Source organism: Polyodon spathula, chromosome 6, assembly GCF_017654505.1.
Source record: "Polyodon spathula isolate WHYD16114869_AA chromosome 6, ASM1765450v1, whole genome shotgun sequence".
NCBI lineage: Eukaryota > Metazoa > Chordata > Actinopteri > Acipenseriformes > Polyodontidae > Polyodon > Polyodon spathula.
In genome coordinates, this window is record NC_054539.1 from 10,558,182 (window position 1) to 10,573,058 (window position 14,877).

Genomic DNA, 14,877 nt, shown 5'->3' on the forward strand with positions numbered 1-14,877 from the left:
CTGAGACATCTAGTAACAGTACTATATAAAGCATTCCTAATGGGCTGGATTCTCAAAGCTGTTTTTATCTTTAGGAAAAAAAAAACCCACCAACTACAACTTTAAAACGAGAAACAAAACCATGTACTATCTAAAAACACTGTGCTGATGGCAATTTAGTTAATAGCTTTGAGAATGTAATCCAACATGGTGAACCAAGATGAAATCAGAATGCCAAATAATTGTATTGTTATAGTAACCCGGACTAGGCACAATTCATGTAAAATTGTAACATTTCATGTTGTATAAACAGAGCATTTTTATTCATCAGCTGCTAATCAGATAAAAATATAAATTGCTCCTTTGCACTGTTTATTGCTAAAAGTTAATTCAATTGGGCCCTTTATGTTTACATGGGACAAATTGATTTTTGCAGCTAAAGCTGCTGAGCTCAGCATTGAGTTCAGACAAATCCTCTGAAGCAGTAAGAACATAATTCACTTTTTTATTTACATTTATTTTTTGATTATAACATTTTCTCTACACTTTCTCTGGTCTTAAATGTGACTAAAATAAATGGCACAAGTAAAACATATGTAGACAAAAGTTTATTTACACCATACAACATTTTAAATATTTTATACAGGACTGCAGTCAAGAAAGCTATGAAGCTTTCAAGTAAAGCCTGCAGTAATAAAGATGTGAAATATATTATTCATATAAAAGTGAGTATTACCTTTATTGCATTTAAAGCAATGAAGAATGTAGCTCAACAAACATTCATTTAAATGACAGAAAAAACTTTGCTTTTGTATATTATAAAGTAAAAAGTGTAGTAATGGCCAAACAGACTGTTATAAACTTTAAAAACCTGCATAAATATCTACATTGTGCTTCAGGGTGAAGTTCCTGGAAAACTAAACCCAGTGAAGCTGTTACAACATGAACCGTTGCTTGAGGTTTTATCTAGAAAGATTACCTTACCAACTCATTCCACAGGTACTTAAACACATGATGGTAATTATTATTGTACACCTGGTTGTCTCACTAAGTACATCAGTGAGAATACAATGAAACACTGACATTTACTTATTGGCACATTATGTCCCTGCCATACTTATAAAGTCCAGATATGTATGTCAGGCTGTAAAAGGTCTTTCATGTTGTCAGTGCAAGCAAACTGGTCTCCTCTTTTAAACTTCTGTTTGAAAATCTCCTTCTTGGACATCTAAAGGTAAGCTAACACACTTTTCCCATTCTGCTGCTGTCATTTCTAACATATCCTTTGCATCTGTCTCTGACACATTCATTGTAGCGTAATTCTGATATTCACAGGGGGTGCTGTAACTATCCCATGGATTCTTGTTTGGCGTTGCCTTTTCCTGTAAACAGAAGCAGAAAAAGAGAAGCATAAATAATATAGTGTGTTGCTTTGGTGCCCTTTCTGTATCCGTCAGACTGGGTTTTATTCAAAACCCTGCCACTTTTTTTTATTCCATTTTATTCTCGCGTTAATCTAACATGCTTATGGAAAGGGGCTCTGGTATGCTTTAGTCAGAATTAATGCATTAAGGATGCTAACCATTTCCATAAATGATTTTTGGTGCACTGTACTTTAGAAAGAAAGCAAAAAAAACAGGGTTATGAGTTACAAATGCCTCTGCAGTGGTTACCAAGCAACAAGAGCTAAATTACATTTAGAGAAAGACTGATTGAAATTTGGGGGAAGACGACCAGGTACAGTGCTTGGCGTGCATGAAAGCAATAACTTTAAAATGACTTACACTTAGGTGCCCTCGCCTATGCCCAGAAGAAGATAGGGTCCATGACTTTCCACTCTTTGAAAGGAATTATAATATCAATCGTCAGAATTTTTCTAAAAATATACTATATATATATATATATATATATATATATATATATATATATATATATATATATATATATATATATATATAGTTTAAATACTGTAATTATGGGCAATACCAATCATGGGATGAAATTATATGTTACAGTAAATAAAGTGGCATAAAAAGTGTGGCAGGGCTTCCGCTTGTTATCTGATGTATAAAGAAGATGTGCCATACTTTTACATTAAAACATAATGTATTTGACTTGCTTACTCTCTTGGATAGCAACCTTTTAAATGCCAAACAGGAATAGGTAAGGGGGTGTGTAACCACAAGGCTGTCTCCTAAGGGTTTAATGCAATACAATTATTGCTAATTTAAATGTTAATCGTCTATACCTTATAACCAAACACATAGTTAATCTTAAGAGTTTTGTCATAAATAACTGAAGGTATTGTTTACCCCGTGTTATGCTCTTTATATATACAATGTCAATTATATAACCTTAAGCATATAATAAAAACAATATTTACTGTAAGCTCTTAAAATAATAAAAAACAGCTTATGTTTGCTATCAAGGAGAGATTAGTGACATGACTAACTCTGATTTACTTTTAGTGAATGCAGCTCTTTCTGAAAAGCTGTCTAATGTGGCTGAACAGCTATGCAGCCCTGTCTCTCACCCTATTTTTGCAATCTTTAAAAGCTACATTTTCTCTGCAAGGTAACATTTTGTATGCAGGCTATTCTTTGAATGAATGCATTAGTGGGATCATTACTAATCCCTTCAAATCACCAAGAGAGCAGAGTTGTGCAAGGAACCAATATTATGGGAAAAAAAAAAAAAAAAAAAAAAAAAAAAAAAGATGTCTTAATTCTGGGATACATTTTTTTTTTTCAGCAGCTTCCTGTTACTCACCATACTGCCCATATTTGGTATATCTCTAAATCGGTCCAAAGTTTGAAATTTCTGATTGAGTTCCTGGAATAGCTCCATGTGTCGTTTTCTTGTGTGCATTACTTTCTAAAAATAAAAAAAAAATGAACAATTGAATTCACAGTGTCAATGTTATTTTTTGAAATGTTTTGTTATATACATTACACTCCAACCTAAAGATGTCACTGTAATGATCATACTCACTTCAAAGTCTAAGTCAGAATAGCGTGACTTCCTTCTCTGTTAAAAATAATTAAAAGAAATGTCATTATGTTCAATAAAAGAAAATAATGAAATCAAATACGTCAACAAGTATTGATTTAATGTTTTTAGATGGTAAACAAACTTAAATTTGTACTCGCCTCTAAAGAGCTCATAGATATCGTAGACCCAGTTTCACTTCTTGATAAGCCTGCATTTTCTTCCATTTCTGCAAGAAAGTTTTTTACTGCTGTTCGCGGTTCAAACTGCATGTTTTGCATTTGTTCCTGTGCAGCAAATTGCTGCTCTAAATTCATGTTAATATGATCCATTACAGGAGCATTCCTATTGAATTCGGGATTCACTTTATAATGCATTAGCCTTTCGTGTGGTAAGGTATCCATGCCAATATTGAATTTGCTATCATCTTTCATGAGAGACTGAGCATTTGCTGAGCCTCTTGGCATCACAATGTAGTCACTCTCCATCATCTGGCCTTGTGGATGCATCAGCTCTGCATCTCCTGCCCTCAGGTTATCATCTGTACACAGATAAACTGTTCGCCTCAAATCGCTGCTGTTGTCGTTGATGCACTGGTCAGTCCGTTCGTTCATTCCCATGGACATATGAAGTCCTGATGGTTGCTGGATGAGAACCTTGGAGATGATGTTTCCCGGCAAGTTTGAATAGCTCATGCCTTCGGGACCCTTTTCATCTTCATCATCATTCAAAGAAATCCTAGAGAGGGTTCCTGTTATCGTGGCAGCCCTGCACGGTCCCAGATCTTTGTGAAGAACTGCCAAATGAAAGAAAAAAGGAATGACATAAATGTGTGTATGTGTGTATATATATATATATACACACACACACACACACACACACACATACATAAATGCCTAATGAACCTGTTTTTTTACTGACTTAATTCTTCATAATGATAATCCAAGTTTATTGCAACATCAAAACTATAAGACCTCTCTCTGAAGATGCAGCACGTTGATTAATACTGAAAAAGATTTTAACGTCCTTGCCATCACTTACAACTTTACAACACTTAATGCGTGACCTAACAAATATCCCACCTTGCTCAGACTTCAACAGTAATAATGATCATTACAAAAACATACCATTGGATAATAAACTGATGACAAATAATTATTAGGCAACTACAGTGTATTAAGTATTCCTTTAACTTAATTCTTGTTGATTTTGAAATTTACAAGTTTTGCAGTTGTTGTTATTCATGTGCAATGTGGCGGACAGATATTCATTGCTTCCTCTGGTACCAGATGGCCCTGCTTTCTGTTGCTGGTAATAAGACCTGACACTCCCACAGTTAAGCTGGAGTAGTTTTAGATTGTAGCTGTAGTACAAGCACTGTTCTTTACTGTTTCTGACTGTTGTTGGTTATTTTTGGATATTCTTTTGCAACAGATTTTCATTTTGCTCCAGGTGAAGTTCCACATTTAAAGTTGAGTGGGACTGAGGCACAGAGAAATGGTAAATGAGTGGTTGTAATGAACGATGTTACATTCCCAGTTACTACAGTTTACAACCCAGTAGTACAATATGCCATAGAAGGGAATTATGTTTGGTTTTGCAGCACGTTGGTTGCATGACTCTGTTGGCGGGAATTTAGAAATATCAGAGAAGAGGGTGGACATGTATGTGATGCACTGATCAATCTGACTGCACCACGTGACCCACAGAGAAACTTAAGAACCAGTTTTAAAGAAAATAAAAGTTTAATAAAAGTGTCCTTGAACTGCAAACTGTTGACTTAAGTGTAAGCAAAGCTGCAGTTTTTTTTTTTTTTTAACTCTTCACTTTGGCAAGCCTCATTGACTGCTTTCTGCTGTACAGGTGAGCATGTGCCACTGTAAAAATCAAGGGAATTTGACATTCATTATAAAAAGAAATTCAAATTTTGCACATCACTATGATTCACTTGTATCTTCCTATTCCTACTGGATTTGTCACATACACTTCCATTTTATGAAATCAGCCTCTTGTTTGCCCTAAATACAACTGCCGGTAGAATTCACTCATTTAAAACCAAGACAGTTAGACAGAATAAAGCTGAGCTCCTATTGGTAGCCAGTGGCAATTTTCTAGCTTCTACCATTTCCTCAATCTAATAAACATTTTCAAAAGGAGAGCAGAGACTGCTGCTCAGTTCTTGCAGTCATTTGATAAGGGCAATGGGCAGTGTATTCCAAAATCCTTTTGCATTTTGCTTAATTTATTTTTTAATTGCGTACATTAGAGTTGAAAAAATGCACACAAAATATATTTCATTACCTTTTTTTTGTTATTTGTTTTAGCACAATGAGCCCTGATCCCGAACCACTTTTATTAATGTTATTAAAACAACAATTTACATTTTTAGAAGTAAAATACAGCTTGATATTTAGACTGTTTTGAAATAATAATGGTTTAAACCCTTCAGATATAATGTCAAATGTTATTTTTTTAAGCACACTTATTTAGACAGTAGTGAAATACCGCCACACTTTTTTGCACTGTAATTCTTATACATTTATTAATCTTTATAAGAGGTCAATACATCTGTAGAAAACAGTGCCCTTACAGTTAAGTATTCTATGCTTTTATCAATGTTTTGACTATTTTGACCTATTGCTTGCATCCTTCCATAAACACAGTGTGTACCGGAGTCTTAATTTTCATGTTCAGAAAGCCAAGCAGAAATGCACTTGGGCAAAATTGTTATTAATGCAAGGGTAGTTTCTACACAAGACAAGATATTACAGACAAGCTCCAGCAAACAGGGCATGGCTATGCATCTGGGTAATTACAAAGTTAATGAATATTTAGAAAACATTAGTACTAAGTATCACAATCACTCAGTTTTAAAAGAAATTGCACATAAAAAAACCAAAAAAAAAAACATGCATCCTTTCTCGGTCTCTTAACTCCGGCTTGCGCTCATAATCAGACATAATTAAGTCTGGAGTTATTATTGCAGTATGCAAGTAGCTGTATACTCACAGCCTGGAATGCCTAACAGAACTGGAAATGCAAAATAACATGTCAATAATTAGTAAGTAGTTTCTTTAAATAAAGTGAATTAAGAGAACATGCTAAAAATATGCATGCTTGATTAAACTACATTTTGTACACAATCAAATTGGCTAGATACCATCACTGTATACAATTAAAGATTTATTCGAAAAACAAGGCTCAATGTACAAGGGTTATAAATGCTTTAAAATAATTCACAAGCAATGGTTTCATGCAGTTTCCAGTGAATTGAAGGGGGAACACAGTACAGTACAATCCATTTACCATTGTTCACTCTGATAAGACTTGTTATCAGCTGACCACAGGGTGCGAGAAACCCTGCTTGGTTACTGAAATACAGCATCACCATGGCAACAAGAATGTGCATCACAAAAAAAAAAAAAAAAAAAAAGCAGAACAAATCTACTGTTTAATTTTAGCATTTAGCAAATGCTACCGGACATTCACATTTGAACTCAATCAAGTCTTTGCTTTGCAGTTTGCACTAATTGTTGATTACGTTCATTAAAAACGCATGCAGTTTAAAAAAAAAACAAACAAACAAACAAACAAAAAAAAACCTCTTGGCTTTCTAAAAGTCAATCAATATGTTTGACCTTGATGGTTTAGAACAAGCCTTGCTCAAAAACAAATCTATGAAGGCCTCCTGTGTAATAAACACATTTTCTAAAGGGTTGAATCACAAAGCATTGAAAAGACCTTCAACGTGTTTGTTCAGCTCCTACTTTGATATACAGTAAATATTATTTTTAAACAGACAGCCAGATACCAGCCATATAGAAATATTTCGATTTAAGCAGGTGTTTTGGATTGAGTGTATCAATGTTCATACACTTAACCAGCAAATGCTATGTTCATGATGCTGTGTTATTGTTTTTATCTTGAATAATACAGGACTTTAAAAATGGATTACATATAACCAGCATTGACTACAAGATATGGAAAACATTCACAATTGTCCTGATAATGAAGCATTATGGCTTAGCAGTGTGTATTAGTTCATTCAGTATGGTTCTGTTATCATTAATGGAATGTGTTACAACTATTATGTTGCAAATAATTGCAACTGCCCTTCTGCCCCCTAGTAAGCTGATGGATATGGATTCGATTTGGCAAAGGGAGGTGAAGAAACCAATATGATATATATTATATATATATATATATAATATATATATATATATATATATATATATATATATATTATATAATATATATGTAAGTTTAATGTCTCGATGTACTCTGAAATTAGAGCATAGACCAAATAAACAATTGGAGATAAAAAAGAAATCATGGAATCATTTTGTTTAACAAAATATAATCAAAATTTTTGACTCATCAATGTAGCCACCTTTTGCAGATATAACAGCCGAACACACTCGTGGCATTCTTTCTACAATGAAAATCAAATACTGTTTGGAAAGTTCTTCCCAACACTGTTGCAGAAGTTCCCACAAATGTGTTGCACTTGTAGGTTGCTCTGCTTTCACCCTTCTGTCCAGTTCATTCCAAACCAGCTCGATGGGATTTAAGTCTGGAGACTGTGCTGGCCATTCCATGATTTGATGTCTAAAGTCTTGTTCTTTTCTTCTAAGGTAGTTCTGACATAGACTGGAGGTATGTTTTGGGTTATTATCTTGCTGTAGGATGAACCCCTGACCACCTAGGCATATAACAGAGGGTATTGCATGGCGCTGCAAAATGCTGTGGTAGCCGTTTTGGTTCAGGGTGCCACTAACTCTGTGCAAGTTGCCGACTCTGGATCCAGCAAAAGAGCCGCATTGGCGGTGCTTCATGGCCCAGGCAAGCCTCTTTTTCTTATTTTGCCATTTTAGCAATGGCTTTTTACTGTCACTCATCCTGTCAAACCTGCAGCTTGAAGTCTTCTCTTCACAGTTGAAAATGAGACTTGCTTACTTCGACCAGTGTTAAGCTGTGCTTGAAGCTGTTGTCCTGTGAGCTGTCTATCACACAAGCTGTTGACTCTCAGAAACTTGTCTTCTGATTCTGTTGTGGCTTTGGGTCTGCCAGACCTCTTCCTGTCAGAGTTTCCTCCAGTTTCCAAGTGCCTTTTGATGGTGTAGGAAACTGTACTCACTGACACCTTGGCTTTCTTTGCAATTTCTCTAAGGAAAGATCTACACTTTTAAGGGTTATAATGGTCTGTCTATCTTCCTTTGTTAATTGCCTTTTTCTCCCCATTATGATAGCAATATACTACTTCCTGCAGTACGATACTGTCCAAATAATGCTTAAGAGGATGTAGTAACACAGTCTGTTCCAACGCTGCTTTTATACAGACAGAGGGTTTGTAAGTAATCAACAAAAGTTGGGACACCTATAGAAATTGTTAGCATCAACTTTCAAGGCTTAATTTACTCACATTGCTGCAGAACAGCTGTAAATTGTTAACCCATTACTTGTTCCCTGAAAAAGGCCTTTTTGTATAATTCTGAAATGTACATTATTTTTCAGTTTTTTTTAACCTAAACTTTTTTTTTAACCTCTGGCAGTTTACCGCTTACCTTTGTACCATTTCAGGTTATTCACTGGACTGCTTAAATTTCAATAAAAACTGGAAAAATGTGGGTGTTCTAAAACTTTTGACTGATAGTGTGTATGTGTATATATATATATATATATATATATATATATATATATATATATATATACACTGATGCACAAAAACACCAGGTGCTCAGTGTTTGGTATTTGAGTTAAAATTGCCAAAATGAGTTGATTAAGAATATGTATAAATAGCCATTCAAAAAGACATGATTTTAATTAGCTCAACAACGAAAGATACAACCATGTCCCAGCTGAGTAATGAAGATCGTCTGGTTGCTATCGGCATGATTGAAGGCGGCCTGTCTGTGAGAGAAGTTGCCCAGAGATGTTCTGCTTCAAGAATCAGTAGACTAGTCCAGAGAAACCAGGAAACCGGCTCTGTGAGGGACAGGCCACGTCCTGGAAGGCAAAGGGTCACCTACACGTCGTGCGGTGGAAGTGTGATGATGTGGGGAGGAATCTCCTTTAACACAAGAACGCCTTTGGTGCAGATTGAGGGTAACCTTACTGCTTGGCAACACATTTATGAAGTCCTCGAGGCAATCGTTTTTCCATTCCTGCAAGCCAATCCGGAAGTGTCAATTTCCAGAAGGACAACACAAGACCACACAGTGCTAGAACTATAATTGCATGACTTCAAGAAAACAATGTCGAGGCCTTGCTGTGGCTAGCTTTTTCTCCTGACCTAAGTCCAAAAGAACATCCATGGGACAAAACTTTAACATGGCTGGCTAAGGCCCTGAAAGTGTATTTTAAGAAGTGAAAGCATGTTTAGTATGAAGGTTATACAACAGATTAGATGCACTTCTGTGATACTGGAATGCCCTTTGACAGTAGATACAAGTAACCCTCTTTCAATCCAATGAACTGTCAGGAAGTTTGAAAAAAAAAATTAACTTCCAATTAACAAGTCCTTCAGTTTGAGTGCTTTGCTACATAATGTGGTTCCGTGACTAATTGTAAATTCAAACGATGACTACATACATTCAATCCTGGCATGCACTAAAATGGTGCCACAGAAAATTAATTATGGTATGCTAAGAGGGACAAGACAGGAGTGCTAGGAGTGCGAGTTTACAGTTTAATTATGCAGAATTATTATTTTTTTACATAAAATAAAATCAACCAATAGAAAATCTACATTTTCACCGCGGCAGTCCAATCATAAGTAAGTGGAGGCAGGACATAAACAATTGAAGGTATTCTTTGCCTCGGTCTTGAGTAGGTTTAACCAATGTGAGTCAAAGATCTGCCCCTTGTTATGCATTTGTCCAATGATGAGTGAGCAGAGGCGAGACATAAACCGTTGAAGGTACCCGTTTCAGTTGAAGGTCTTGGGAGTTTAACCAAAGGGAAAGTCAAAGATCTGTCCTGGTTTTGCATCTGTCCAATCATTAGTGAGCAAAGGTGGGATATACATATGCTAGGGTAAGTGGTGTATGAATAGCTGAATTTCACATGATATTGTTTATTTCAGAGACCGTTAGTGAGAATTTCGAAGAAATATTTCGAATTGCTTTTTACAAATTAAAAAAAAAAATGGCACCAGACAATGGAGACATTGTAGTCGATTTGGTTAAGAATCAATTTTCAAGAACAACTTTCTTAAAAAATTTGGACATTGTTAAAAAAGGGAGGTATACACCACAAATACCTGAACAGACATAGGAAGTGAAACAGATACACTCGCCACTTCCAAAAACAGTTAGCAAATGATACTGCTGGAACTGTCTTTTGTTCAGTACAGAAAAGGCGATATGGAACAGGCAATATGTCTAACGATGTCAGCACAAAAACATGAGCGTTCCCAAACTCACTTGCAAGCCACTGTTACACTCAAAACTTTTGGACAAACCTGGATTGATGTTCAACTGGATGAGCAGAATACATCACAATAGGCAAGTAAGAAAAAAATGTGAGGTTCTACGCTCAATTGATTCTGTTGTTTACCTTGGTAAGCAATAACTGGCACAATGAAGGAACCAATTCCTCATATAAAGGTAATTATGTGGAATTACTTTCTCTGATTTCTGATTATGACTGCATGTTAAGCAATCACTTGTCAATAGCCGCAGAATTCTCGGGTAACAAGTTTCAGAACAATTTAATCTCTTCGGTGTCTCAGATTCTGCTAGATGCAATAAAAGCCGATAGCAAGCCAAGTGCGTAGCTCTAATGGTAGATGAAGAAACCAATGCTGCAAACACAGCTCAGCTGTCTTGTGTTTTCAGATATATGACTGACAGTGGCCCGAAACAAGGGTTTTTAGGTGACAATTTGTTACATTTACTAAAATAAAAATAACAATAAAAATGCTTTTAAAAAAAACAAATTCTGACTGGGCTTATTTTTTTCATATTCTAGTATCGATTTGTTAAGTATTACTATACAGGACAGCCACTATAAGATCATAGCCTTTATTAACAATGTGGATGTATTACTCTACCTACATTAATCAATCTATGTGGATGTATTACTCTATGTTATTAATATAATACTAAGTATATATATATATATATATATATATATATATATATATATATATATATATATATATATATAGATATCTATAGAATTGGAGAGATGCTAGTAGCTATACATTTGTATAACTATTTAAAAAAAAATAATTTGTTACTGAAAACCTTGAGTATTTACTATTTACACAATGTCAACCTTTTGGGTAAAAACTGAACGGATTTTAATGGCTGTCAAGCATTTGACATCTATAATAATTAGCACCTAATTTGATAAAGTAAACCTTGTGTGCCTTACCTGATCGACAAGCTATGTCCACATCTTTCTCAAAGTCTGTCTGTTGAGACACAATAAGTTGATTGTACTTTTGCTGGTTAAAACCTGCTAAATTTCTTTATGAGTTTGCCATTTACTTAATGCTTATGTAAGGCTTTTTTTGAATGTATGTAAATATTTTATTTAGGAAATGAATAAATTTCCAAATCTTGGCCATACAATTTTATGACCATCATACATTAATTTGTTCATAGGCAAAGGTATGTGCTTTTTACACACACTTGATCACTTAAATCTAGAGTGTATAACACTGCTGTTGCAGCTTCTTAAAGCTGACCCATGTAATACTTTAATTAGAAATGAGCAACTGAATTGAGCGCCACAGCCACAGCAAAACCCACGCTTTCACTAAAAAACATGAGCAGAATTATACTATTATTAAAAAGTTCACAGTGACTGCATTAACTAGGAATGAAGATACTGACATCTCATTTCAAAGGACACATAGAGAACATTACATTATTATAGCAATCCAGGATGCAAGATAAAAAAGCTAACTGACACACGTAATGAATAACTTAAAGCAAATTGCAGTTTTCACTCCAGCAGCAAACTGTCTAAATTGCAGCCATTAGTTAAGCAGTAAGTTTATAACCAGCCTGTAATTACAGTTCATCCAGAGTGGGGTATGGAGAAGATAAACACCAAGATAGCAATTCTTCATCTGAAGCAATCGCTTCAGATTAAACAAAACCTCTTAATAAATTAGGCAAATAGGATAACACAAATTCAAGGTCATAAGAACAAATGCAGGACATTTGTTAGTTTATGAATAATGTCAGGACATTACCCATGGTGACTTGTAGGCCTGGTTTAAAACATGGAGAAAATAAGAATTAGGAATTGGAAGTGTTTCTTAATGTTTCTTACTGTGTAGACAAATCTACAAACAGTACATGCCGAATCATCTAAATGTAGAATCATTTAAATAGCATAACCAGCTTTTGTGATCTGTTCATTTCTGGGTGATTTTGAGGTAATGATGTTAAAAATGTATATTCTCCATACCATACTCTGCTGCTATGTTTCTCAAATACAAAAATGTGATGTTTCTGTAAATAAAGTATTTTCCTGAACTTTTCCTTAAGCTACAATAAATATGCTGTTTGACTTTGGAAAATTAACTTTAACCGGTTGCAATTCTTTTTCTTTTAAGTACATTGTGGATGAAAGAATAAAGGTCAGTCTAACCATGATCTGTGCATGCCCATTTGGAAAAGAACCAGCCGAATCAACATTGATTGGATCTTGACAGTTCCTTAGTCTGCATCTGAATGCAACTTGGACCTGTAATAAAAATACATATATTTCACCACTTCTATAGATGTGCATGACACATTGAAAGCAATAAACATAACTTATTAAACTCTCCCTGTGACAATAAGATAAAAATAAACTGTCCAGCAAACCACAAAAAGTGTAGCTTTTTCTAAATGCTCATACTATATGTACAGTAGCTATATATGTGCTGAAGAGAAATAGCTTGGCAGGTAGCAACAGCAATCCAAGAGAAAGAGGATAATATGGTTTGGTACAATGCACCATAGGATACTGTTGCTAAGGTTTACAAAATGGCATCTACAGATTTACAAAACTGCATCTCAGTTTGTCTTTAACAAAGAGCCTGGCAAAAGAAACACCATGCCAGTCAAAGGAACATTCTTGCAGTTAATTCCTTTTATTTACTCTTACTTCTTTTCTGAGGATACAGTGGACCATGACAATAACAAATCCCTGCAATGAATCAAACACTGCAAAGAGTATCTGAAACAGTATGGATCGTTTATCTGTCATTGCCAGGACTGCTGACATCCAGGTTAGTGCAAGGAGCGGCAACACCACACACGAACTCCACAGGGATGCCCTGAGCAAACAGAAAAGAAGAAGAATTCAAATAAGATTACTGAATCAGGCTTGTGTAAGCCACTCAAGGACAGACTTAGCTCGGATCTGAGAATTATTTAATATTACCTTGTAAGAGAGAGAAAGCCAAAGTGAACATGGTGGGGAATTCAGAAAAGGTTTTATGTTGTTAAAAGCTATTTTTATAACAGTCAACAAGATTCTCCTGAAGTGTGCTGGTTTGCTTGACACCCGGAAGCCTGAGTCCCCCACAACACTGATATGACATGGGGGTGTCAGCCTAAAGGTCTCTTTTGAAGGAAAAAAAAACAAACAGGTCCCTACACATGTTTAGACATGTTGATTTGGAGCTTACTTCAAAAATACTTTAGGACTACAATAATTCTTGCAACATAATGTACACCTTGTGTAAAAAGGCACCCTGTGTGTAACGTTCAACATGAGTATTGCCCTTTTGCATGTGAAGTCACAGATCAAGTGACCGTGCTTGTCGGCCATTTTGGACTGCAAGAAGCCCTGGACGGCATATTCACACAGATGTTGCCAGTGTAAGTTTTGAAGATGGTTATTTTGTGTTGTGCTGTTGGATGCACCAACAGACAAGGCCAAAAGCCAGGTTTTTCTTTTTATCATTTCCTGAAGGATCCTGAAAGATGAAAAAAGTGGATTTCTGCAGTAAATAGGAAAGCTGGGAGCCAACAAGTTACAGCCATTTATGTAGCGAACACTAAGATTTGTAATGTTTTTTTTTTCCAATCTCATAGAAGAGTTTATTATGCTATCATTCCAGTTCAGCGTTATATTTGTCATAATCATGATCAAAATATGTTTTTCTCACTGGAAAATCTGGTAATTTGAATGTTTTATCCTGTCCGCTCCAGCTCATCCAGAACTCTACTGCTTGCCTGATGTTCTCTCTGTCTTGCTTCTCCCACGCTACTCCACTGCTCTGCTCACTTCACTGGCTCCCAATCACCACTCGCATCCAGTTCAAGACTCTTGTACTCGCCTACCGATGCCTTGACCAGACTGCACCCAGCTACCTCCAGCTCCATCTCTCCCTACACCCCCCACCCGACCTGTCCACTCTGCCTTGACCTAGAAGACTGGCTGTACCTCCTCTATGCTCCCCTGCCTCCAGAGCCCGCTCCTTCTCTACCCTCGCGCCTTAGTGGTGGAATGACCTTCCTACAGATGTCAGGACTGCCCAGTCCCTGACCACTTTCCTCATAAAACATGGTCTGGGTTCCATATTAATGAATTTGTGAACGAGAACCTGCATACCAGGATTACTGCACCAGGAATACTGCACTCTTCCGAGCATGACTCCATCACATAGAGTTAAGAATGGGTCCCTTGTACAAAAGTTAGAAAACGTAATAGAACAATACAATCGGTTTAAATTATTTTCCTTTGTTTGTGGATATATTTGCATTGAGTTATACGATTTGGAAACTTTTCTGTAAATGGCACTGAGCTATTGTTTATTTTTGGAACACTGAATAACAAACTTAATTAATTGAACACTTTTCTGAACTATCTCCACCTGTTTAAAAGCTTAAAATGATTGAAAAGGTCTACAATTATTAGTTTAATTAAGGGCTGAATTTGAAATTGAGAGCACAGTTA

At 35.7% G+C, this 14,877-nt stretch overlaps 1 protein-coding gene across 2 annotated transcripts in view; it reads right to left on the reverse strand.

Moving 5' to 3' along the window:
- Positions 1–459: 459 nt before the first annotated feature.
- The window catches only part of LOC121316837 (adhesion G protein-coupled receptor B3-like), a 195,973-nt gene continuing 181,555 nt past the window's right edge, over positions 460–14,877 (reverse strand). The window contains exons 25-32 of one of the 2 annotated variants that reach the window (XM_041252081.1): positions 13,078–13,249; positions 12,577–12,672; positions 11,347–11,386; positions 3,129–3,763; positions 2,971–3,006; positions 2,749–2,853; positions 1,764–1,817; positions 460–1,361 (exon numbers count right to left, since the gene is read on the reverse strand). In XM_041252081.1, the coding sequence (XP_041108015.1) occupies positions 1,173–1,361; positions 1,764–1,817; positions 2,749–2,853; positions 2,971–3,006; positions 3,129–3,763; positions 11,347–11,386; positions 12,577–12,672; positions 13,078–13,249 (1,327 nt within the window). In that variant the 3' untranslated portion in view covers positions 460–1,172. The remainder of the gene's footprint in view (positions 1,362–1,763; positions 1,818–2,748; positions 2,854–2,970; positions 3,007–3,128; positions 3,764–11,346; positions 11,387–12,576; positions 12,673–13,077; positions 13,250–14,877) is intronic. The other variant, XM_041252082.1, reaches the window with a different exon arrangement.